The 26,110-nt window shown below is 45.3% G+C and overlaps 1 protein-coding gene across 2 annotated transcripts in view; it reads left to right on the top strand.

The window, feature by feature from the left end:
* Window positions 1-26,110, top strand: part of LOC126266944 (BCL2/adenovirus E1B 19 kDa protein-interacting protein 3) — a 271,746-nt gene that overhangs the window by 5,773 nt on the left and 239,863 nt on the right. The window contains exon 2 of one of the 2 annotated variants that reach the window (XM_049971646.1): window positions 12,541-12,591. The exons of the other annotated variant lie outside the window; for it this stretch is intronic. Coding sequence (XP_049827603.1) covers window positions 12,541-12,591 — 51 coding nt within the window. The remainder of the gene's footprint in view (window positions 1-12,540; window positions 12,592-26,110) is intronic. 2 annotated transcript variants of the gene reach the window in all.

The raw sequence follows: 26,110 nt of genomic DNA, 5'->3' as shown, positions 1-26,110 counted from the left end.
GCAACTGATGGTAGGATAAATTGGGCACCTGGAGAGCCTACGTACAACTCTTTCGTCTGTATTTCCGTACCGGTACTGCCGGACTATTTTGTGTTCACTTCTCAATACATGTGCCTGAAGAGAGGACGAAAGAATTTATCTGCTTTTACGCCATAATGGACCATTTTAGATCAGATTGTGTTCGTGAGAGGTAGCAAGAATAAAACGGTCGTTCTTCTTTCGTTGGCATATAAAATAGACCGTGTGGCCGATTACGAAAATATTATTTCACGTAGTGTCCACATAGAAACAGAGTTTATGTGAATGTCTTAGCTGTAAACTTTAGTGGGATGTCTCTGATTGGAAGTCAATGGTTGCACAAAGGCTGGCCAATCAGTGTCACTTGGCAATGCCAGTTGGAGAGGCACAATGTGTGTTAAGACTACTGCGGATTTGCTTCCAAATAGCGGAAAGGAGTCGAAGATCTGTATAGGATCAGCTATAACCAGATCAATGTTACAGCTACATCACAACCCATTAGAATAGATACCAGCTACTCAGGTGCAGCGAACCTTCCAAATGGCAAAAGGACTCGTGTCTTCGTAGTGAACGTCTGTAATAGTGAATGTGCCGCTCCCACCCCCTTAAACGCACCACCATATACTGGAAGATTTGGGGCGTAGAAACATCGTGGATAGGGCACACCAAGCGAGTCCCTTCATTTCTGGCAAGTTACGATAAGCTATTGAGTCAAAAGCCGCGTGTATATCCAGAGGGATCGTGAGACGCGAAACGTAGCCACATTTGTGGCTGGCACAATTCCTTGATAGCACGCTGGTGAAGTGGTTAGGCACCGGCCAGCATTCGCGAGATTATATAGACACTCCTGGAAATGGAAAAAAGAACACATTGACACCGGTGTGTCAGACCCACCATACTTGCTCCGGACACTGCGAGAGGGCTGTACAAGCAATGATCACACGCACGGCACAGCGGACACACCAGGAACCGCGGTGTTGGCCGTCGAATGGCGCTAGCTGCGCAGCATTTGTGCACCGCCGCCGTCAGTGTCAGCCAGTTTGCCGTGGCATACGGAGCTCCATCGCAGTCTTTAACACTGGTAGCATGCCGCGACAGCGTGGACGTGAACCGTATGTGCAGTTGACGGACTTTGAGCGAGGGCGTATAGTGGGCATGCGGGAGGCCGGGTGGACGTACCGCCGAATTGCTCAACACGTGGGGCGTGAGGTCTACACAGTACATCGATGTTGTCGCCAGTGGTCGGCGGAAGGTGCACGTGCCCGTCGACCTGGGACCGGACCGCAGCGATGCACGGATGCACGCCAAGACCGTAGGATCCTACGCAGTGCCGTAGGGGACAGTACCGCCACTTCCCAGCAAATTAGCTTGCTCCTGGGGTATCGGCGAGGACCATTCGCAACCGTCTCCATGAAGCTGGGCTACGGTCCCGCACACCGTTAGGCCGTCTTCCGCTCACGCCCCAACATCGTGCAGCCCGCCTCCAGTGGTGTCGCGACAGGCGTGAATGGAGGGACGAATGGAGACGTGTCGTCTTCAGCGATGAGAGTCGCTTCTGCCTTGGTGCCAATGATGGTCGTATGCGTGTTTGGCGCCGTGCAGGTGAGCGCCACAATCAGGACTGCATACGACCGAGGCACACAGGGCCAACACCCGGCATCATGGTGTGGGGAGCGATCTCTTACACTGGCCGTACACCTCTGGTGATCGTCGAGGGGACACTGAATAGTGCACGCTACATCCAAACCATCATTGAACCCATCGTTCTACCATTCCTAGACCGGCAAGGGAACTTGCTGTTCCAACAGGACAATGCACGTCCGCATGTATCCCGTGCCACCCAACGTGCTCTAGGTGTAAGTCAACTACCCTGGCCAACAAGATCTCCGGATCTGTCCCCCATTAAGCGTGTTTGGGACTGGATGAAGCGTAGTCTCACGCGGTCTGCACGTCCAGCACGAACGCTGGTCCAACTGAGGCGCCAGGTGGAAATGGCATGGCAAGCCGTTCCACAGGACTACATCCAGCATCTCTACGATCGTCTCCATGGGAGAATAGCAGCCTGCATTGCTGCGAAATGTGGATATACACTGTACTAGTGCCGACATTGTGCATGCTCTGTTGCCTGTGTCTATGTGCCTGTGGTTATGTCAGTGTGATCATGTGATGTATCTGACCCCAGGAATGTGTCAATAAAGTTTCCCCTTCCTGGGACAATGAATTCACGGTGTTCTTATTTCAATTTCCAGGAGTATATATATATATATATTCACGTCAACAAACATGTGGCTGCTTCAAAGTATGCTGAAAGACTTGGCAGTCGTGTTTCTCACACTCCTTAGGTGTCATATTTGCTTCAAGGTATTGCATTTATGCAAATGCCCTCTGCGATTGACCTGGAGCATCAAAATTGCACTTGTTGACTGGACAGTGTTCTATAGTTTCCTGAGCGAAATACCTCTATGATTTCATAGACTATTACAGGTTATCTACATATACATATTACGGTATATCTGGCTGACATTGTATTCGTTAGTCTATACCAGAGTTGATTAAACCATTATCTGTACACTGTGATATCTAATCCTGTAATTGTTTTACCTTGTTGCTAATCCTACTTCCTTATTAGGCTTGCCTACTCTTTAACATATTAATTCCATTACCAGACTAAGCAGTGCAAGCCTTCGTATCAACTTGTTCTCGCATCTGCATCTGTAATTCAAAAAGACTGAGCGAGAAAACAGCCTCTGGTTTTGCATAGGAATTTTGCGGAGTGTGATTGAAGAAGGAAAAAAATGCGAGAAACCGAAACCACTACGGATGTTTGAACTCAGGTTCTCTCGAAGGAATCTGCTGTCTTTTATGAATGAATGAATGAATGAATGAATGAATGACTGATAATACACTTTAAAATATAAACATTGTGTGTCGCTTGCGTTCCATGTAAATAAAGCTTTCGTCCATTTATCAGCGTATTTGATAGTCGTAACTTTATTTGTGAGAATAACATAAGTGTTTCGCCAGTCCAAAGCAAGTTCATGCACTGAGCAAGTGTGTTGCCGGGAATTCGGCTTTGTTTTGCGGCGGTCCCGGTGGCCTAGACGCTCGCGTGACCCGGCCATTGCCAGGTGACGCGGCCTTGGCATCGAGGAACGGCGTCTCAACAGCTTACTGCACTCGTGTTAAAGGGGACGTACCCGTCGCTCTGCAAGTGTCCGGGTAAAAGTGGAGGCGGATCGATAAGGCGCATGGTCGACTGCTGGCAGTTGCCGACAGCGCCACACTCCGGTAGCGATGCGAACGACCTGCACAGCGCGTGGGCAAGTCTAGTAAGGAGTTGCCTGTAGCGGCTGTTCGCACCTTTAATTTTCATGCATTTTCCACATTCAGACTGGTGGTTGCTGAAGTCTCAGGTTGAATGGGTAAGCCGAAAGTACTGGAAAGAAGTAAACCATTGGTGACTTTTTAAATATTCGGGTAACGATAGTTCCTCGCGCACCTTACTGATATATTCTTGTATTTGTGGCCTCTGGCAGAAATAATTTGCTGCATGACATTTGGCCTACCTATTGCTTAATAACCTGCATCAGAGCATTGCAATAAAATGGAAAAATCCTTCGGATAACCAGCCCCTTCTAAACCTCTTAATAGAGATGAGATCCAGCGGGCAGCGGAAATGCAGCGAAGCGTAAAATGGAAAATTTTGGAGAAAAACAGCATATATTACGTGGAAACCTTCTTAGAACATTCCAGTGACCGCTTTCACATCTCTGACGTTTCGCCCCCACACAATGCGTATAGCTCACGTGAAGTAAATGACAAAAAAATCAAGAGATCGCACAAAGGCATTCTTTTACGTTTGGTTTTGTAGCATTCATTTAAAATAGGTGTAATGTTCGGACCCGGAAACAGTTTCCTGCAGGTCACTACATGTGAAATCTCAAAGGAAAAGTTATGATCAACACGCAAAGGAAATTGTGGAGGGAAGACTATAAAATAGGGGGAGTGAATTTAATCGCTGTGTTTTCTAAACATTTATCGACAGATTTGTTATTCTTATCCAGATCTATATACAGTACATACCATGCAAACCATTGGAAGTGCACGGCAGAAGGTTCTTCGCATCGTATCACATGTTCGGTTTCTGGTCTTTAAAAACATGCGTAAGTTATGGAATTAGCTTTGAATGCTAGAAGAAAGAAAAACGTTGATCCAGGACGTACTGGAAGCCGATATAATTATTACAGATCAGATCGTCGCAATTCAGCTATTTCGAAAAACGCCAGATCACCGTGGGAAACCAATACCTGTTTACTTTTTTTTCTGAAACCCTAGCCCGTGTCGTATGAGATCTTTTGTTGTGTGTGGTAATGAGAATACCCGCAGCTGTCTGGTGCAGCAGTTAATGCGCCTCTTAATGAACCACACAAAGGCTCAAAGGTGAATGAACTCCGCCGAGGACTCCATGTGCAACTCATTGCCACCGCTGGAATCGAATTCCGCTGCCTTGCTAGAAGACAATCTGCACGTACATTTGGCTAACTCACATATAGTAATTTTAGGGGGGGGGGGGGGGGGGAATAACCAGTCGTCTACACGGTTAGTTTGCTTAGCACACTGACTTACTGATCGCATGACCCAGACGGACGTGTGATACGCGCTGCTCTTTCATATCGTAAGTGAATGGATGAGCATTCATATCGTAAGTGAATGGATGAGCACAGCAATAGGACTGTCCACAAATTTCGGAACATGGGTACACAGAATGAGAAACTCTAACTTGCTCAGTCCTCGTCAAACCTTCACTATTGCGATATAGTCTAACATGACACGATTAGTTAAAACACTATAAGGTTAGAAATGACCAGAATTTGTGTTCGTTACATCTGCAGCTTCCTCTATTTGACCATGTCAACCTCTTACACCCCCAGTTAGGGTGGATGGGGCAAGACATTTTAAGCTAACACACACTGTGTGATAAGTATCCGGACACCGGACTGAACACTTGAGTTTGACTCCCTCCTTCGGTAGTGCAGGAATTCTGGTGTTGGCCCACCCCTAGCCGTGATAACAGCTTCCACTCTCGCAGGCGTACGTTCATGTGCTTGAAGGTTTCTTGAGCAATGGCAGCCCATTCTTACGCAGTGCTGCACTGAGGTATCGATGTCGATCGGTGAGGCCTGGCACGAAGTCGGAGTTCCAAAAACATCCAAAAGGTGTTCTTTAAGATTCAGGTCAGGACTATGCAGGCCAGTCATATTACAGGAATGCTATTGTCGTGTAACCACTCCGCCATAGGCCGTACATTATGAACAGGGGCTCGATCGTGTAGAAAGATGCAGTCGCCAGCCCCGAATTGCTCTTCAACAGTGGGAAGCAAGAAGGTGCTTAAAACATCAATGTAGGCCTGTGCTGTGATAGTGCCACGCAAAACGAGGGGTGCAAGCCCCCTCAGTGACGAACACGACCACACCACACCGTAACACCACCGCCAGCGAATTTTGTAGTTGCCACTACACACGCTGGCAGATTACGTTCACCGGGCATTCGCCATACTTTCACCCTGCCAATGCATCGCCACGTTGTGTACCTGATTCGTAACGCCACACAACGTTTTTCCAGTGTTCAATCGTCCAATGTTTACGTTCCTTACGCCAAGCGAGGCGTCGTTTGGCATTTACCGGCGCGATGTGTGGCTTATGAGCAGCCTCTCGACGATGAAATCAGTTTTCTCACCTCCTGCCTAACTGTCATAGTACTTGCAGTGGATCCTGATTAAGTTTGGAATTCCTGTGTGATGGTCTGGACATATGTCTGCTTTTTACACATTACGACCCTCTTCAACTGTCGGCGGTCTGCCAGTCAACAGACGAGGTCGGCCCGTACGCTTTTGTGCTGTACATGGCTCTTCACGTTTCCACCTCAGTATCACATAGGAAAAAGTGGACCTAGGGATGTTTAGGAGCGTGGAAATCTCGCGTGCAGACGTATGACACAAGTGCCACCTAATCACCTGACGACGTTCGAAGTCCGTGAGTTCCGCGGAGCGCGCCACTCTGCTCTCACGATGTCTGACTACTGAGGTCGCTGATGTGGAGTACCTGGCAATAGGTGGCAGCACAATACACCTAATATGAAAACCGTATGTTTTTGAGGTGTCCGGATTCTTTTGATCATAGTGCAAGTACTTCATCGGGTCTTTGTCTGCAGGTTGTGGCGCTAGGCTGCTCGGAGGCTCAGTTTGATTGGTCAGTGGACTAGCCACCCTCGAAAAAAAAAAAACTGACGAGAACACGGTAAGTGCCATAACCAGATTTCCCAGAAAATCCGCCCAGTGGAAAAAGTCAAAAGTGAACACGTGTCTAGGCTTATCAGTAGACAATCGGTCGTTTCTGTAAAGATGAATGTTAGTTTGGCAGGTATTTCGAAGAACTTAACGTGCGCTGTATCCCGCCGTATCCTCAGACGAAATTGTGCCTAAGTGGTTAGAGCCTTCTGAATTTGCGTCCCCCCCCCCCCCCCCCCCCCCCCCCCCCCCGGGTCTTCGAAACCTGATTCCCGGCCGGATTGGAGATTTTCTCTGCCCGGGGACTGGGTGTTTGTATAGTCCTCATCGTTTCATCATTCGTCACAGTGGCTAAATTGGACTGTGTAAAAAAAAGTGTAACAATTGGGACTTTGTACGAGCGTCCAACACACTCATCGTCATCTAAGGAACTTGAACGATACTTAGGACGCTACAGTACAGTGTAGTCCAAGAGGTAACTGAAAGAAATACGCAGTGAGGCTAACAGGAATGACACTCAAAATCAATATTTACAAGTTCTGTTCAAAAATTGTGGAACGTTCCTAATCTCATGCCAATTGTGTGTTGGAGTGAAATGAGGCTGGCATCCCTGCACACGCCGGTGTTTATATTTAACTGCCGAACGTTTCCTTGTTGTATGCCTCTTTCACTGCCGTATTAAGTAAAATGTTATCACATTTTGCGAATTTCGAAATGGCAGGGTTAAAGAAGCATCGTGTCTGCATTTAATTTTGTTTGAAACCCAAGAAAACCTTTAGAGACACACCAAATGGTGGAGGGAGCGTACGGTGATGAGTGCTTATTTCTTCCTCGGTGTTGCGAATGGTTCACATGGTTTAGAAATAGCCTGGTGGAAGTTTAAGATTACCCTCTTTCAGGACGCCCTAAGATGTCTACGACGACGCTCATGTGAGGAACGTCAACGAAATAGTGCGTGCCAATCGAAGATTGTCAGAGATTTCAGAACAACGTAACATTTCAGTTGGATCATGTTATGAAAAACTGACACAGCATCTTGGAATCAATCGTGCTGCCGCAAAGTTCGTCCCACGGCTCAAGAGTCAACGTCAGAGACATTCGCCTCGCAGTCTGTGATCGCAGATGTGATGTTCCTTAAGAGAATCGTACCTGGTGATGAGACGTGGATATACGGTTATGATGAGACCAGTATCCAATCTTCACAATGGTTCGGGAAAGTTTCTCAAGACCAAAAAAGCTCGTCAGATCAAAGCCATGCTGATAGTTGTCTTTGACTCTGAAGGATTAGTTCATCTTCAAATTGTGCCACAAGGACAAACTGTTATTCGACGGTACTATCGTCGCCAGCGAGAAAATAAGAAGACACAGCCTGAAATGTGGGGAGAATTCATGGCTCTTGTATCAAGATAGCGCACCAGCACATTCATCCCTGTTGGTTTGTGATTATTCAACATAAAACGAAATCACTGTGCTGCCTCATCTTCTTTACTCTTCAGACCTGGCCCCTGTGGCATTTTATTTCCAAAGTCGAAAACCCCAATGAAAAGACGAAGACTTGCAACGATGGTAGATAAATAAAATTCGCAGACGGCGCTTCGCGCGTTCCACCAATAGGCGTACCAGGACTGCTTCCGGAATTGGCGTTGGGAGCGGTGTATCAATTGTGGAGGAGAGTATGGTAGGAGCACAAAAATTTTGTGGATGAAGTTCGGAAATTTTTTTCAACAGACCTCGTACACTGTAGTCACTGCGATTTGTGATGGTCTTCCCGACATTCGAAAAGTCGGGGCATAAGTATCAATAAGGTGTGTGACCACTACGGACTCGGTGCATGCTCTGCTTGGCGTTCCCATGCTAGTCACGAGATGAATAAGGAATTCGTATGGTAGGGCGTTCCATTCCTCAGTGGGAGGTTGACAACTGCAAGATAATTGCAAAAGTTCCTCCACCTGTGCTGTTGGAAGCGGTCACTCATTCTCATTCATAAAAATGAAGTCAGGGAGGAGTGCATTTTTGAAACGACTCATGGGTAAGGAGTGCAGTGCCAAAGTAATGTTGACCGGTCGGTGAGTGTACGGTTTTCAAAGATTTGCTCAATACGTCCATGCAACATTATATTCCCCCACAGTCTAACACCTGCACCACCAAAACAATCATATCACCGTGCTGCCAAAGCAGAATTACTAAACGTAGCCTTTGGAAATGCCTTCACAAAAGAAGACTAAGTAAATATTCCTGAGTCGAATCGAGAACAGCTGCCAACGTGAGTAACGTAGAAGTAAATATTCTCGATGTAGTGAAGCAACTTAAATCATTTAATAAAGGCAAGTCTTCTGGTTCAGACTGTATACCAATTACGTTCCTTCAGGAGTAAGCTGATGCATTAGCTCCATACTTGACAATCATATACTACTGTTCGCTCGACGAAAGATACGCATCCAGAGACTGGAAAGTTGCACAGGTCACACCAGTACTCAACAAAGGTAGGAGTAACCCACTACATTACAGGCCCATGTCGTTAACGTCGATTTGCAGCAGGATTTTGGAACATATATTGTTCAAACACTATGAATTACCTCGAAGAAAACTATTGACAAAAAGTCAACATGGATTTAGAAAACATCGCTCCTGTGGAACAAATAGCTCTTTGTCAACATGAAGTGTTGAGTGCTATTGGCTATTGACAAGGGATTTCAGATAGATTCCGTATTTCTGGATTTCCGGAAGGCTTTTGACACGGTACCGCACAAGGGGCTCGTAGTGAAATTGTGTGCTTATGGAATATCGCCTGTTATGTGACTGGATTTGATATATCCTGTCAGAGGTCACAGTTCGTAGTAATTGACGGAAAGTCATACAGTAAAACAGAAGTGATTTCTGGCGTTCCCCAAGGTAGTGTTATAGGCCCTTTGGTGTTCCTTATCTATATAAACGATTTGGGAGACAATCTGAGCAGCAGTCTTCGGTTGTTAGCAGATGACGCTGTCGTTCATAGACTGTCGTCACAAGACCATAACAAACTGCAAAACAGAAAAGATCACTGAATGGTGTGAAAAGTGGCAATTGACCCTAAATAACGAAAAGTGAGGTCATCCACATGAGTACTAAAAGGAACTCGTCAGACTTCGGTTACACGATAAATCAGTCTACTCTAAAAGCCGTAAATTCAACTAAATACCTAGGTATTAAAATTACGAACGACTTAAACTGGAAGGAACACACAGAAAATGTTGTGGATGGAAAGGCTAACGAAAGACTGCGTTTTATTGGCAGGACACTTAGAAAATGTAACAGACCTACTAAGGAGACTGCCTACACTACGCTTGTCCGTCCTCTTTTAGAATACTGCTGCGCGATGTGGGATCTTTACCAGATAGGACTGACGGAGTACATCGAAGAAGATCAAAGAAATGCAGCACGTTTTGTATTATCGCTAAATATGGGAGAGTGTGTCACAGAAATGATACAGGATTTAGGCTGGAAATCATTAAAAAGAAAGGCGTTTTTCGTTGCGACGGAATCTTCTCACGAAATTCCAATCACCAACTTGCTCCTCCGAATGCGAAAATATTTTGTTGAGACCGGCCTACATAGGAAGGAACGATCACCACGATAAAATAAGGGAAATCAGAGCTAGTACGGAAAGACATAGGTGTTAGTTCTTTCCCCGCGCTATACGAGATTGGAATAAGAGAATTGTGAAGATGGTTCGATGAACCCTCTACCAGGCACTTAAATGTGATTTGCAGAGTATCCATGTAGATCTGGCAATGCTGGACGTACCCTCATATGGCGAGAGATGAGGACGCGTAATGCACTCAGGAACATTGTCGAAAATGATAGTTTTGGTGGTCTACGTGTTATCGCATGGGGAGGCATAATGTGGCATGGGATTATTGATCTCCAAATCTTCGAACACGGCGCTCAGTGTTATTGTGACCCTGTGCTCCTTCCTGAAGTGCGTCTTTTCAAGAATGCATTCGGCCTTGATTTTATTTTTATGGATAGCAATGCGCGGCAGCATCTAACAGCTCAAGCTGAGCAGCTCTTGGAACCAGAGGGAGTCCGGCGAATGGATTGGGCTGGCCTGCCCCTCTCCCCGTCTTGAATCTAATGGAGTAAGGCTCTCGGAGGAAGGGAACGTCTTGTCACAAGAACTCCTTACCAACCTTGTGGCTAACATGGGAGCATGTTGCACACAATGCACTGCCGTCCGTGGTGATCACATCTCATTAAGAACAACGTCCCGCCATGTGTAATGTCTAGGGGACCGTCATCAATCATCGCAGCTTCGCTGTAGTGATTGATTCTGAATATGTCATTCATTATCGTCCATTTTCGTATTTCTTTATCTTCTGTACTACACTGTAGCAGTTCATCCCATGTAAGGACAAAGTTTCATCGAGCTGCCACCTGGCACTGATACATTATGACAAAGCTACTTTCGTCCTTGACAGACCGGTGGGTGGTTTGAAAAGTTCTCGGAACGGAATAGAAAAAGTACTTAAATCAGTGAAAATTTTATTTTTAATGTAGTCTCCTTGTAGAAAAATGCTCTTGGTCCGACAGTGTTCCAGTACCTTGATTCCATCTCGAAAGGCGTGCAAAATAGTTGTCAATCCGGCTATCAATTCTTCGTTTGAAGTGAATCTTCGTCCACCATAATTTGTTTTCAGTTTTGGGAAGATATGGAAGTCAGAGCAATATCAAGCGAATAAGGCGGGTATGGCAGCCATTCATACCTTAGTTCGTGTAATTTTGCCGTGGCGTCGGCACATGTGCGGGCGCGCATTGTCTTGCTGGAAGGTGACTTTATTCCTTGCTAAACCTGGTATTTCTTCGCTGTCTTTTGTTGCAATTTGTCCTGGAGGTTAGCATAGTATTCTCCAGTAATTGTTTGCCCCTTCGCATCTCGGAAAACTGGTGCCTTGACCTTTCCCGCCGAAGGAATTGTCTTTGCTTTCTTTGGTGGCGGAGACTCAGCAGGTTTCCACTGCTTTGTTTTGTCTGGGGTATAGTAGTGCATCCAACTTTCGTCTGTGGTCTCACAATCTTGTTTCACCTGAAACGGGCCACACATTGTTCCTATAAGTCCATTCTCATGCGTTTTTGATCCAGCGTCAAGAGTCGCGACACCCATATTGGAGATATTTTTTTTTCATTTGTCATTCAGTTAAAATGTAATAGACCCTTTCAGATGGAGCATTTTAAATCGGCCCTCCTCCATGACCTTATTGTGCACTTTCACAATTATTCCTGCAGTAGTGACACATCTTGGCCGACCACTGCACGGAGCATCTAAGCTCTTCCCGAAAAAATTTAAATTCATTTGTCCACTTGGCAACAGTTAAATATCAAGGAGCAGTCTCCCCCCCCTCCCCCCCCCCCAATGTATCCTGGAAATAGACATGAGTGTCCTTTACTTTCAAACCTTTCTTTACGAAGCACTGTCATTGCTCGAATCTCGATTTTTTTTTTTTTTTTTTTTTTCATCTTCGCAAATCACTACGCGGGAACACAGCCACGTCACCGGCACAGCTCTCTTCCAAGAGCACTGACGTGGCACATGTTTACAAGTAACAGTCCAATGAATGTCACGTGAACAACTCGTAGCGCTAGCTCTGACCTCTCGTGGTAATTCTGAGAACTTTTCAAACCGCCTTCATAATACTCTAGGCCTCAAACTTTTTGTTGTGTGAAGACCACTTAAGAGTTGAGGGCGCGCACTGGTGAAAATATATTAGATCAAAACGCAAATGGATAAGGGCATAAAATCACGCATGTTTGTACGAAGCACCCTTTGACAAGCGATGCACAATGTACTGCGGAGATACATGGTGCAGAAATTATACAGGCGGTCAGGTGCACTGTGACAGAGCTGACGACATATTGCGTTGACGACGCCTACCGAACAATGTCTTTGACACCGCAGCCCGCTAGCGTAGGTTATCTTTTGCCACATCTACAAAGTGTTCACAGAACTGAATCTCGATCAGTGTACGGGGGAAAAAACACATGGCCCGATGGTACAGACAGCCTAACCACATCATAATTAAACTGACAATCAACGGCCCAACGAACTCATTGTTCAGTCCGTAGCTAATATCTGGAAGTATGGCTCCCAACATTTTTGAAAATTATATGCCCGTTAAAATTCTCTGTTTACGCAGTCTCATGTTTTTCCAAATGTATATTCACGACACATCTCACTAGTTTAGATTTTCCTTCTTTATTAGGCGAACTGACTAACTGGGAAGTGGAAGGCGACCCTGGGGAACGTCGCAAAGGTATGTAAATTAGGTACACTGTACAGTCCTAGCGCTTTTGGGCTTTCCTCACTACCTAGTAGCAGGGGCTCAGAGCTGAAATAGCAGATGTCTCAAGCAAATGTTTACCTCTCAGGGAGCATATTAACGAGCATGATTGCCTTTCATGCTACTTTATGTAGCTTTGTTCGTTATGAAGATCTGAACAGGATAGTCATTTTTTTAAATAGCACCCTACATATTTTTATTCGGTAATACACTACCTCGCTTGAAGACCTGTTCAAAACTGTATCACACTCTACCATTCACGTAAAAATGTTATTGAAAAGGAATGCAAAATTACTTTCTCTCCTACGTTTTCGGACAGGTCTAGGAAGAGTAATTGGATTGTCGAATAAAAATGATGCTACGTAAAAGACTTACTCCTGTTCATATCAGCGTAACTAACAAAAGAAAGGCAATCGCGTTGGTTAATGTCTCCCTGATAGCTAAATAACATTTGCTGGATAACTTTCCTATTTGCTTCTGGACAAAAAGTTGCTTGGGGTGATAAAAATTAATGGAACAACTTGTGCAAAAGTTTTAACATTTTTTGTGCTTCTAAGCTGATAAAATATATATATATATATATATATATATATCTCTTACCAACAGTGAATCATGAATTTGTGCCCTCACGATGCAAAACAGGTAGCATCTAACCGGTCGACAGAGAGGTGTTGCGAACAAATAACAATTATCGGTGTAGAAGAGATAAAACTTGGGATTTGTTTCTGTAGATAATACCTCGTCGAGGGTTAATAAGACGATGATGAACATCTACAACGCGATGCGGAAACTGAAATACCGTTACGGAAGGAATCAAAACAATGAGACTGCAATGCCAGATGCAATTTGGTAAACAGAAATGAACTTACCCTCTCAGGGAAAACCTCTAGAAATGTCTCCTGACATTTGTACTATATTTCCCAGATAACAGTAAAATACAGTTAGTCTTGTTCTCGAGAAGTACTGTTTCCTGAATGTCAGCGAAAACATAAACTACGCAGCAAGCGACACATCTGTGGATCCCTTGCAGCAGTGAGCAGGAAGTGGAACAGAAGACAGTTTAATTTTGGCTTTGGTTGTCGTGACTCGTGCTGCCGGCCTGCGGCGGGCTTCTGTGGTGACGTCGCTTGAGCGGACAAGGGCTTCTCCTTCGGCGTACGCTTGCTCCGTCAATTGGGGAACAATGGATTCCATGGGATCGCGGAAGTAGCAGGATCGTCCCAAAAAGTAATTTATCGTACATTATCAACCGCGATACGACTGTTTTCTGTGCCCGGTAGTTCTGTCGAAGCCGTGACTGTGACTTAAGCTCTGGTTGTTTGTGACCGCAACTTAAGTAGGGTGGTCTGGTTAATTACTTGAAATGTTGGACTAACTCACGGTGAGGAACCAGACCGGACTGCGAAAATTCAGTTACTCATAATTGTCGATTGAGCTATCCTATCACATTGCGTTATTTATCTATTGTTTCTTACTCTTTCCTTATTTTTTTCTGTTCTTTCACTTATTAACAATATTAAATAATTCTTGTCTGATTCGGGCATATTAGAACACGGCAACAGTGGAAACTCTTTACGCAGTTACGCAGAAACGTATATTTCATAATGAATTAGTTGCTTTTCTTGGCGTTTATTTTTGCATGATATTTGAAGATGCCTGGCAAGCCATCTTCATAGGGTTTATATTTATTTACGCGTTGTGAACATTATATTCCTACTTATGTTTTAAAATAGCAGCCTTAAAAGCTTCCTTTTGCAAAATTCTGTAATGCCATTAGTAAACACACACTGTTCTGAAGATGGAGTGCAAATAAAATGAATGTAACTTCCTGGCAGATTAAAACTGTGTACCGGACCGAGACCCCGAACTCGGGACCTTATCTTTTCTTCCTGGAGTGCTAGTTCTGCAAGGTTCGCAGGAGAGCTTCTATGAAGTTTGGAAAGTAGGAGACGAATTACTGGCGGAAGTAAAGCTGCGAGGACGGTGGGAGATTCGTGCTTGGGTAGCTCAGATGGTAGAGCACTTGCCCTCGAAAGGCAAAGGTCCCGATTTCGAGTCTTGGTCCGGCACACAGTTTATGTGCCAGGAAGTTTCATATCAGCACACACTCCGCTGCAGAGTGAAAATGAATGTACTCACAAAAAACGTGTTTCTTGAGGCATAATTTGCTGGCGTGGCGGGCCATTCATAAAAGTTCGATAGTCCAGAAACATTAACTTCGCGGACGCTATTGTTTTAACCTTATGCGCTAGAAATGCTGCTGTCTCGCCACGTTACGAAGCTGCCGGCAAGCTTCAGTGATTACTGTATGCCACTCAGGCCCGCGGGTCACCCAAGGTTGCCAATGCCTGGCTTAATCATTGGACACCCGCTTCGCCAATTCATGACTGAACCGTCAAACTTTGGCCTTGGGCTACGCTATAAATCAGTAGGTTTCCACAACCTACATTCCAAAAACTAAAATTAATGCAAAAGAAATGTCTGTTATTGGGCATGTATGGCGTCACAACCCACATTACAAGATGAAGCGGACATCTAGTATTAAGAAGTTGAACCAGTAGATCGAAAAGTCGGAATAAAATTAGAAAAGTTCTGATTTCCACTCACTTGCAGGACAGTACCAGATGGTGGTCCGCTGAACGTTTTGAACTTAACGCAAAAATTTACCTGGCTGAGAGCTTCGTTGTATGTTCGTGGCTTCGATATTCTCCTTGTTAAAATAACAGTATTATGGCCACAGATTCGCGCCTTAGCCAACATACTTTTAACAAACCTAACTGTGACTTCCTTTAAAATATGAAAAGCAGCGTTCCTTCATTGTCTTTCACTCCCTAGTGAAAGCCAGCTGCTGTAAACAATATTTTTATTTTCATAACATTTGCTGCTGCCAGCGCGATTTTCCTTTTTCTGCACGACGCTTCAAGAAATAATTCTCACCAACGTTTCTCGTTTATTATGACTTGATTAGGCTTCATGTTTGCGATATGTGATGTACTAAGTTATTGTGGTTCAAAAAATGGCTCTGAGCACTATGGGACTTCCAAGGTCATCAGTCCCCTAGACCTTAGAACTATGTAAACCTAACTAACCTAAGGACATCACACACATCCATGCCTGAGGCAGGATTCGAACCTGCGACCGTAGCGGTCGCGCGGTTCCAGACTGTAGCGCCTAGAACCGCTCGGGCATCCAGGCCTGCGTTATTGTGGTGCCCTTACTGTATGTAAACACAGTTCCTTTAAATATTAAAGGCACCACATTCATGCACCATCTCACATTTCACAAACATCACGCCTAAAAAGTTACAATGCACGAAAAAATTTGATTGGCACTATTCCCCGAAATACGTCGTGCAGAGAATAAATGAAAGTCGTAAGTCCACAGCGAATGTCATTTAAACTGACAAAACCAACGTTACGTAACATTTGCGCACTGAACTAAAACGAGTCCTTGAAGCAGTCGCCACGCAAAGACAGTATCTGATAAGTCTGTATTTTGCGCATACCCGCGAATCGCCACACGAGTGTTCCTCTGACGCTTCACTTAAAGTTAGTTGAAACTGACCTTGACGGGGCTCGGCCACTTCAGAACTGACTCGTCAACATCTCTTAATTCTGTTAGTTTTTAAATACTGAACTGATTGCGAATTATATATATCATGCCGAAATTTACGTGGCTGTGAGCTTCGCCGTATGTTCGTAGCTTCAGTAATCATTTAGTTATTAAATTAAGTGTTGTGGACGCAGATTCGCGCCTTAGCTGACGGGTAACCCTCGTATTCAGTATTTCAGCGGCCAATCAGAATCCTGTTCCTCTATCTGTGCTGGCGCGTCCTATGTGCCGGTGCGTGCGCGCCTTACCACGCCATCCTACGTCATTAGTAACTTGCCACGTTGACCCGCAAGTCAAGCGTAAGTCTCATTTCAGAACCACCCTGATAATAAATATTATTTCACTTAATACCGGTCCCGATCTTCTGATCATATTTAGGAATCATCAAATTGTCAACAGCTTACATGGCAACGCGTCTGTAAAAAAAAATTTATTGTATTGACTGTAATTCCAGTGTTCTTCAGATGACATTTACACACGTCAACGTAATAAAGGTTTCCCCAGAAGCAAGATTTGACGTTAATATTCGGGGTTGACGTCTCGTAACGTCGCAAGTTAACCTAATCTCTTCGCGGTCAGTCGTGCTATCACTTTCACAAACAAAGAGCTCTTGCAATGAGCAACTAAGTAATAAATGACCATTATAACTAACAACTCATTAATCATGGCAGCTGCTAAAACATACAGATATAAAACAACCACGCTAAATTACATCTTAATCTCTCGCCACAGACAAATAAGCAGTAATTTAGATTCCCTGTACTCAAAATTTCCCTCTTTTCCCAGGCCAGACCGCAAACTAAGCAAAAGCACGCTCGCGACAAACGAAAAGGACGCAAAGTTGACGACGTACGCAGTAAACGCACACGCACAATATCGTAGTCTAGGAATAGAGCTAACCAAAACAAAGAAACATTCACAGGCAATATAGCGTAGGCACAATCTTGTCTAGAACAGAAGTCGACAAACAGAAGATCTAGTTCCATATATCAGTAGAATATCAATTAGACTAGAAACCTAAGTTAAATACTCAAAGACCAGAGATCAGATCCAGCGCCATCCCAATTGGGGTTTTTGGTGGTTTCCCCCAGTTGTAAGGTGAATACCAGGATGAGGAATTCCACCACAGATTTAGTAAAATCTGACTGTAAAATGGCATGAGCCAGTACAACATTAACAACAAAGTGGGCAGGTCTCTCCCATGAAATAAATTGTGCCCCAACAGCATAAATCAACCCCAGGCTGAGAAGGACTTAGGTCCTCAACAGCCGCCACTACCCACGAGGATATGGCATCCTTTAAAAAACAAAAAACTGGGCGTCAACGTGGCGGAAAGGAAGGTGACGCCACCGCTAAACGGTGATGTTAGTACCGGACGGAACTTCAGCGCAGCTTCACTTGGATTTGACCACCATCGAACGGTGAAAGTGAGAACTTTCGTGATACAAAAAGTGTGAATCACGCAAACATTGTTGCCCGCCACGAAATAATCTTGTAATATTCAGAAAGTAAAAAATAACATACCCTCAGAAAAAATGTCGGTATTTATTGAATTAATCTTTTCTTTTACATTCGTGCTTAGGTGTATGGACGGAAGGGGCTCTTTTTTTGAGTTTGCAGGTGACCCTATAGTACGCCACTATCCCCATATTGCTGTTTACTTGTATGGAAAAAATTGCCTGGAGTTTTCTAAAATGAACCGGGAGACAAGTAAACCTCCACTACTGATTCTTTTTTGAAGAGGACATTTCGCTAAGATATTTACTTCACACGTCTCAACCAAGTCGTAACGAGTTTCTTACTGAAAATACAAAACTTAGTCGCTACAGCCACGAAACAGATGACGATTGGCAGGCTAGTACTTGGGGCCGATTTTTGCTGCGTCAGTATTAGAATTATAGGATTCCTATCGGATGTTATTGAAATAGTTTATACGGTAAACTGTTAAGAGTTGAAACAAATGGAAAAGTTTCATTCTGGAAACTTTCACCCTGCTGCTGAGTATGCGCTGATACGAAACTTCCAGGCACTTGCCCGCAAAAGGCAAAAGTCCTGGGTTCTGCAAACACTTATCTACCAATAAGTTTCGTATCAGCGCACACTCCGCTGCAAAGTGAAAATTTCATTCTGGGAACATTTCTTGACAACATCCTTTCCACCGGGTGTGCTAGTTTAAGTACCGCAGGAGAACTGTCGAGATCGTAAGGTAGGAGATCAGGTATTGGCGGAAGTGAAGCTGTAAGGGAAGGTGGTGTGTCGTGGTTGGGTAGCTCACTTGGTAGGACAATTGCCAGTGTAAGTCAAAGGTCCCGGGTTCGAATCTCGATCAGGCACAGTTTTAATCTGCCAAGGAGTTTTAACAGGAAAAAATAGTCAAAACATTTCAAGATACATTTTCATCCTAGAGAAAATACGTAAGAACACGGTTTGGAAGTACCACCTGTCAAAATCTGCACACGAGTTTAATCAGATATTAGCAAGATTTCAAAACGACGCAAAGATTAGCAACATGCTTAACTAGTCTGAGACGTGGTCGGTCTGCGCAACTAAATGAGTCAGTTCATGGTTCGCCGTCCGTGTTTAGTTTGTTTTTATTACACTTCACTTCACTGGATTCTTCTTTTTCTGATTTTTTCTACGAACTCCTTATTGTTGGGGAACGTTTTTTTGGATTGCATGTGCGATGAAGTCTGCTGGGTAAGGGTATCTGAATTGGGTGACTTTGAACTCGTATATAGGTATGCAGACTAGGGCCTTCATGATTCCTTCTCTACTTACTCTGTTCCGGTCGTATTTGGCGTATTCTGGGGTAATCTTGTCTAAAATAGGAGGGATGTTCGTGCCCTCATAGACTAGATCGTATGCTGTGGTATAGTGTAGGTTCCCTGCTAGTCTCAGGTTTCTGCGGTCGAATGCGGCAATTGTGCCGTACTGAGCTTCGGATGCTGCTCATACATAGGCAGGCACAGTACTGAAGGATTGGTCTGACGAATGCTCTGTAGGTATGTAGTACTGCGTGTGGGTTGGCACCCCCCCCACCCGCCCCCCCGAATTTAGAGCTGATTAGTTTCACTAGATTCATTCTTTGATTGGATTTGCTTATAATGTTCTCGGCGTGTGTGTGTGATGCGGTAGTTGGGAAACATCTAAACAGCCGTTTCAGTTGGTTGGCAGCTGTTGACGAGGGGTGGGGGGAGGGAGGGGGAGGGAAGTGAGTGTGAAGTAGGAAGCAGCAGGTAACGACGCGTGTAGTGGCGTGGGAGGCACGCGCTGGTCACGTGCGAGCCGCGTGGCGACAGCAGCAGGCGTTCACGTGCACGCTGCCTGCAGAGGTCGCTGCCCGCCTTGTTTCATTTGTTTAGCGTAGCTCGACTGAGCTCACAAGGGAAGCATACACCTAACGAGCCACCGATTTAGCGCAGGATTCACACAATTTTAGCGTATACATTAACGAATGCTATTTTAGTACGAAGCGCTTCTCAGGCGTTGTCGAGAAATTCAGGAGCAGCGTTTTACGATCTGTTGAACATTATACGAGAATGTCAGCAATCGGGCTGTGGCGTCAAGCTCACCCGGCGAAGACCGTAGACTGGAAGTTAGGGAGGAAACAACCGACCGGTTAAAACTGATACCTGTATTTTAGTTCTGAATAATCGGTATTTTTCGGTATCTGTTGGTATCGGTTGTAAGAGGTTTTTCATTTTTTGACCACTAACAGTAAAAAAAGGCTTATCAACTTGCCATGCCAGGAGCGCTAAGATTTATGATTTTTAAACAAAACTTTTAAAAAATGGGTAGTTTTTGTTCGTAAAACTTTCAAATGTTGGGTTATTTTGGAAATTGGGAAAAGCTATCTGCACTATTTTAACAACGCCTACAGTTATTAGATTATAACAAACACATGGCATGAGAATCGGTACAGAATTGCAGAAACAATTTACCTGTTGCCATATGGCGTGGCCTGTTAGTAAACGTTTACCTGCAGTGTGCAAGACTTCGTCTGTAGGGTTGCTTCTCGCTGCCGTCCTCGGACATCAGTTGTATGGCAGAACAGTACCATTCCTTGTATGGTAGAAGTGAGGAACTATCCTAGATTTGAAACTTCATGGCAGATTAAAACTGTGTGCCGAACCGAAACTCGAACTCGGGACCTGTGCCTTTCGCGGGCAAGTGCTCTACCGACTGAGCCACCCAAGCACGAGTCACGCCCCGTTCTCACAGCTTTACTTCTGCCAGTACCTGCCAGAGTTAGTCTCGGTCAGGCACACAGTTTTAATCTGCCAGGAAGTTTCATATCAGCGCACACTCCGCTGCAGAGTGAAAATCTCATTCTGGTATCCTAGATTTGCTTAAAAAATTGAAAACGGGAGGAGGTACAACAAACATGCATGACCTGCTGTAAACTTTAGATAATTATTGAACTATTAACTTCGTGGTTGCTTCAGAGTGAGAAAGTGCCATCATCCAGATGTGAACATGCAGAGGGTCATCAACTTGACGAAAGCGATAGAAAATATTTGCTATCTCGGAAACCATCCGGAATAGGGCATATGTCCATCGGATTTTTTGTTCAGAATCGCAAATGCCACCCCGTAAAGCATGTTGTAGTTGCCTGCGAGCGGATCAGGATGGAAGCTGACGCTGTCTCCAGCACAGTGGCTCGTCCAACTCGTAGACCTAGTGTTTGAGAAAACAAATTGAAATATTTTCAGATAAGGAAACTCGGTGGGGAAAAAGGACGAACTCTGAGACTTAACAACGAATTAAGATTGGAAACTGCTATCGAATTCTAAGATGCACTAACACATTGACTATGCTGAGCTACCCTGCATGCTCTCTGTGCAGCTAAGAGCCACGAGAAGCAAGTCCCGCCCCGAGGGCAGAGTAACGCAGGTCCAGCGTTTGAGGCAGGCAGACCGGAATCCACAGGAGCTTTTTTATATAGGATGGGGCCCCTCCACGCCCGCACCAACGTGGTGACCAAACCAAAAGTTCTACTGTCACCTCCGTATAACATGTTAGTTTTTAGAATCAAGAGTCACAGGATGCAGGCTGTGATGTTATCCATGCGTCTGGGTAAGATTACTCATTTACATGGTCCATCAGGAGATAGAAGTGGTCGAAAGCGATTGAAGGGTAGCGGTTTTTAAGGGCAGAGGGAAAAAAGTGCCAAGGCAAGCGCCAAGGGAAAAAAACCTGTGCGATAGTAGGACGGGTAGTAAGGGCAGTAGCGGATTACTAGCTGCGACAGCGCATGCAAGGTGTGGTTATGTTAGTGCGAGGTATCGTGCATCGTTACCGTTGTCGTTGCTGGCGTTCGTTCCAGGATCTGCTGCTGCTGCGTCCCTGAAACATGACATTGTCATCATATATTAGTGGGCGATCGGTCATAGATCAGCTCACAGTGTGGGGGGTGTGTGTGGCTGGTTTGCGTGCTGTGTGCAGTACGGTTTCCCTGCGGTTGCCGGTATTTCGGCGGGTTAATCATCTGGGGTTGCCAGTAGTAGCTGAGTTGCAGGGGCTCGCCAGTACTGTCATGTTAGCGTGCTATGGACCATAGATGTTTAGTTTCGTGCTAATAGTGTTTTTGGTCTATTATGTTTCCATCTATGGTTGTGGTCGTAGTTACCCAGAGAAAGAATAAACGGGTTACGCGACTGTCTCGTGTTCCTGTATAGTCGTGTGGAGAGTTTTTGGAATACCTGCAAGATAGTATCTAGCCGATATTCCCGGTGAAGGTCCGCGGTGCGCGTGTAGCGCGGAGCGTTGCTTATGATTCTGAGTACTTTGTTCTGTATGAGCTGCAGACGGCGCACACGTGTGGGCGCAGCGTATCCCCAGACGGGAGCAGCGTACGTCATCAGAGGTCTGATAAGTGTGGTGTACATGGACCTGGACACCCTCCTATTCAGTGTGCTACGCCTGTTAAGCATAGGGTAGAGTTGTTTGAGCCTCGCGTTTGCTTTGTTGGTCACGTGTTGGATGTGGTCCCCCCAGAGTAGTTTCCGGTCCAGCCAGACACCGAGGTATTTGACCTTCTCTCGGAAACGTATTGGGCGTGCGTGTAGTGTTATTTGATTGCAGTGTTGATGTTTGCGCAGTTGTTTCGGTCTTCTGGTGAACAGAACGGCTTCGCACTTGTCGACGTTTACTCTGACACGCCACTTCACCAACCAGGGCTCTGCCGTTCTGAGTGCGGTCTGTAGTCGTGAGTTAATGTTAGACGGCTTCCAATCTTGCGCTAGGATGGCAGTGTCATCCGCGTAGATTGCCATCGTCGTGTTATGTGTATCTGGGAGGTCGTTAATGTAGAGGTTAAACAGTAAGGGCCCTAGGATGCTTCCTTGGGGTACCCCTGCCTGTATACCGTGTCGTGTTGATTGTTTGCCCTGCACGTCAGTGTTGAAACTCCTGTCCGTGAGATATGAGTGTATGAGACGTACGAGCCCGTCGGGAAACCCTGCGTCGTTTAGTTTGCGTATGAGGCCGTTGTGCCATAGACGATCGAAAGCCTTCTCGATGTCCAGGAACACCGCACCAGTTGCTTTGTTCATGTTGTATCCGTGTGTGATGTATTCGACGACGCGGAGGAGTTGTTGTGTTGTCGAGTGGTGATTCCTGAAGCCGAATTGCTCCGGCCTCAGGGTGTCATTTGTGATGCAGTGCCTAGTGAGTCGTTTCCACAGGAGCGCCGGCGGCGCAGCTTATATAGGCTCGCAAGACACGCCGCCCACACGATCACGCGCTGCCCTCCTGACCCTCGGCTCCTTCCGCAAGCTTCTACGTTGCTGGTCACGTAGCCCACATTTACCCTTAACCACAAAAACGCAGTTCCTCCTGCTTCTTAGCATCCGTGGCGTTAGGTTACTCCTTTACTGGCACACGTTGTGCAACCTTATATCCTTAGCTACACACTCAGAATGCTTCACTCTATTCACTCGCAACACATACGCGACAATGTAGCACTCCTCCTGACTCACCCTACCAGCTCTGTAATAATACTAAATAGGAACAGTAATGCACTATGATGACCGTTCTTCCTGACTCAGGAAATTGCAACTCATTTACGTAACCACCGATGATGTACGCGTACGGTGTTACTTAGACATCCGACCTTGTCCTTTATTGGGTGCTTTACTTTTGTGAGGCACTGTATAGCACAATAAACATTTAAGTTACATCTAATACAACATACAACACTCTAAAATTACTATGGCGCAGAAAAAATTTGTTCATTCACGAGCCTGAGAATGCATTAATAATTAACCAGACGGTACATTTAAAGTATTGGGGCTAGAAGAAACGGTCACGACGGGGTGGAAGAGGGAGAGGAAGGGGAGCGCATTGAAACAATCTTAATGAATATAGAAGGAAAGAGACGCGACTGGTGCATGGCATTTGCTTCACTGTTAGAATTGCGGTAAACTGGCCGTATATGTTAATTTTTTTGGGAGGTTTTTTTTTGAGGTTTCCAGAAGTTTCAGCTCGCTCTTACTGAGGTGACAGGTAATGGGATACCTCCTCACCCCATATCGGACCTCTTTTTGCCTGTCTTAGTGCAGCAACTCGAAGTGGTATGGACTTAACAAATCGTTAGAAGTGCCCTGCAGAAATACTGAACCATGGTGCCTCTATAGCAAACTTTATAAAGAGTCGTGGCGCGCGGGTATTCCTTTTAAACTGCATTTGCGATCCGCGTAGAAACTTATCGATAAAAATCTATTTCTACACAATTCCTTGTAATATCACCAGTATACCTCGTCACGAACGTACCACAATGATTATAGTCATAATGAGAACAGGGAAAAGTGGGGGGAGGGGGGCGGAGCGTAGCGCAAAGGTACCCTTCGCTATACACCGTAAGGTGGCTTGCAGAGCGCATGGCCGGTTGTGGGAGAGATGTCCCCCGGTGCATGCCGAGCGCCAGGAGATAGTCACCTGCCACTTATCATTTATATCTAGTTTTACTATTATCGGTTTAGCCTTATCACTATCACGAATCTACCGGCTAGGAGACCACGTTTCCTCCATAACTTAGACCTTCATCGGGTCGGCAGGGAGTCAGACGTGGGTGAGGTTTCTTCCACCAGAGAGCTCTGGGGAGCCTTCGTTTGACCTGCGTATCGGCCAGACCAGTATACTTTTATCTCTAAATTATTTCTCATCTCTGGCGTCAACATTGCTTTCAGTGCCTTCGTTTGACCATTCCTACTGACTGCGGTAGGTCGAGCATATTTCTGACTGAAGTGACTGAATCCAGGAGTGCTATTAACTGAAGGCCTGACGGCTCCGCCAACACCTGTCCCTCCCGCTCACACCCTCCCCACCGAAACTAACATTCAAACTGAACATTAGTCTCCAGTAATAGCGTATTTGACGGCTTACAATGTTTTCACATATGGAATTGTTGCGTCCATAGCTACGGATGAGCTGCTTTATAAAAGAAGCAATTACATATCGTTCCTTGCACTATGCTGGAAGCATTTATCATCATTTGTGTGATTATTTCAAGTGAATGCCTCACACTAGGTCATGACTTTTTTGGCTGTAAGATTCCCATTTGTCTTATCGCTCATGTTTCGCACCTCGTACAGAAATACCTTTTACCTGATGTAGCTCTTATATCGTCCTTTACCTATTCTACTTCCACAACATCAAAATGTGCCTTTTTATTGTCACTCGTCAGAGTTCAAAGTTTAACCTTTCAGTATATCTTGCTATGCCACATGCCACTACTTATTTTAACGATTTTCTTGTGTATCTGCAACTGGAGGAAAACAATATTCTTCTTTACGCGCCTCCCTGTAACTTTGATTCATCTTACGTGGGGCGCGCGCGCACACACGCCAACGCACCAACTCATACAGAGTGAAGTGGCGGAGAGGGTAGCACACTGGACCCGCGTTCGGGAGGACGACGGTTCAAATTCGCATCCGGCCATTCAGATTGTTTCTTCGTGATTTACCTAAACAGCTCCAGGCAAATGGTTCCTTTGGAAAGGCACAGCTGATTACATTCCCCATCCTTGCCGCAATCGGTGCATGTGCTCAGCCTCTAATGACTTTGATGTCGGCGGGACGTTAAACTCAAACTTCCTTCTACAAAGTCAGTCTTAAAAACTGTAGACTTCTTATTGGTAAAAAGTCGAGCAAAAGTCTAATGAAGTTTAGGAGCGACGTGTTGCCCATGTGAGCTTCGTTGTATGCTCGATACTACCACTACGGAGGAGTAGCTACCTATTTGGAAACCTTGTCCGTCTGGAAGGCGGAGGAAGCAGGCCCTGTCAGAGCAGATGGCCTTCTTTGGAAGCGGCTGAGCTGAATAGGACGAACCCTACTTGGAGGAAGCCTTAAATGACCAGTGTGACTCAGGCGAATAACTGGGTCTCGAAGTCTAGCATTCCAGTCCTGTCTTCCGAAAAAGATGTATATGCGTATGAAAGCTGTTAGGCTTGGCGTGTGACTGCCCCGTGAAAAACCGGGATTACCGGAAAAGCTAGGAAGTTGGATTGAACATTGCAGTGCTATACTGACATGGTTCTATTGGAGGTGGTGCCTGTATCTTACTGAGACCCTCTAATTGACTTACCCATGTTTAGGGTGAGCATACAAATTCTTCGATATACTATGTTGCTGTCTTATTGAAGGAAAGATAGTAGCGAAAGGTCCATTGGAAGATGGAAAAAAACGTGGCTTCACTGTCAAGATCAGGGATTGCTACCTGGATAGCCAAGCTTTAGTAGTAGTAGTAGTAGTAGTAGTAGTAGTAGTAGTAGTAGTAGTAGTAGTAGTAGTAGTAGTAGTAGTAGTAGTAGTCTGAAAGTCTGGTCGATGACTAAAATCGTCAGGGGTGTCCAGCTGCTTCAAGTGGTTATAATCTG

Source organism: Schistocerca gregaria, chromosome 4, assembly GCF_023897955.1.
Source record: "Schistocerca gregaria isolate iqSchGreg1 chromosome 4, iqSchGreg1.2, whole genome shotgun sequence".
Classification (NCBI taxonomy): Eukaryota; Metazoa; Arthropoda; class Insecta; order Orthoptera; family Acrididae; genus Schistocerca; species Schistocerca gregaria.
This window is presented reverse-complemented; position numbering and strand designations above follow the sequence as displayed.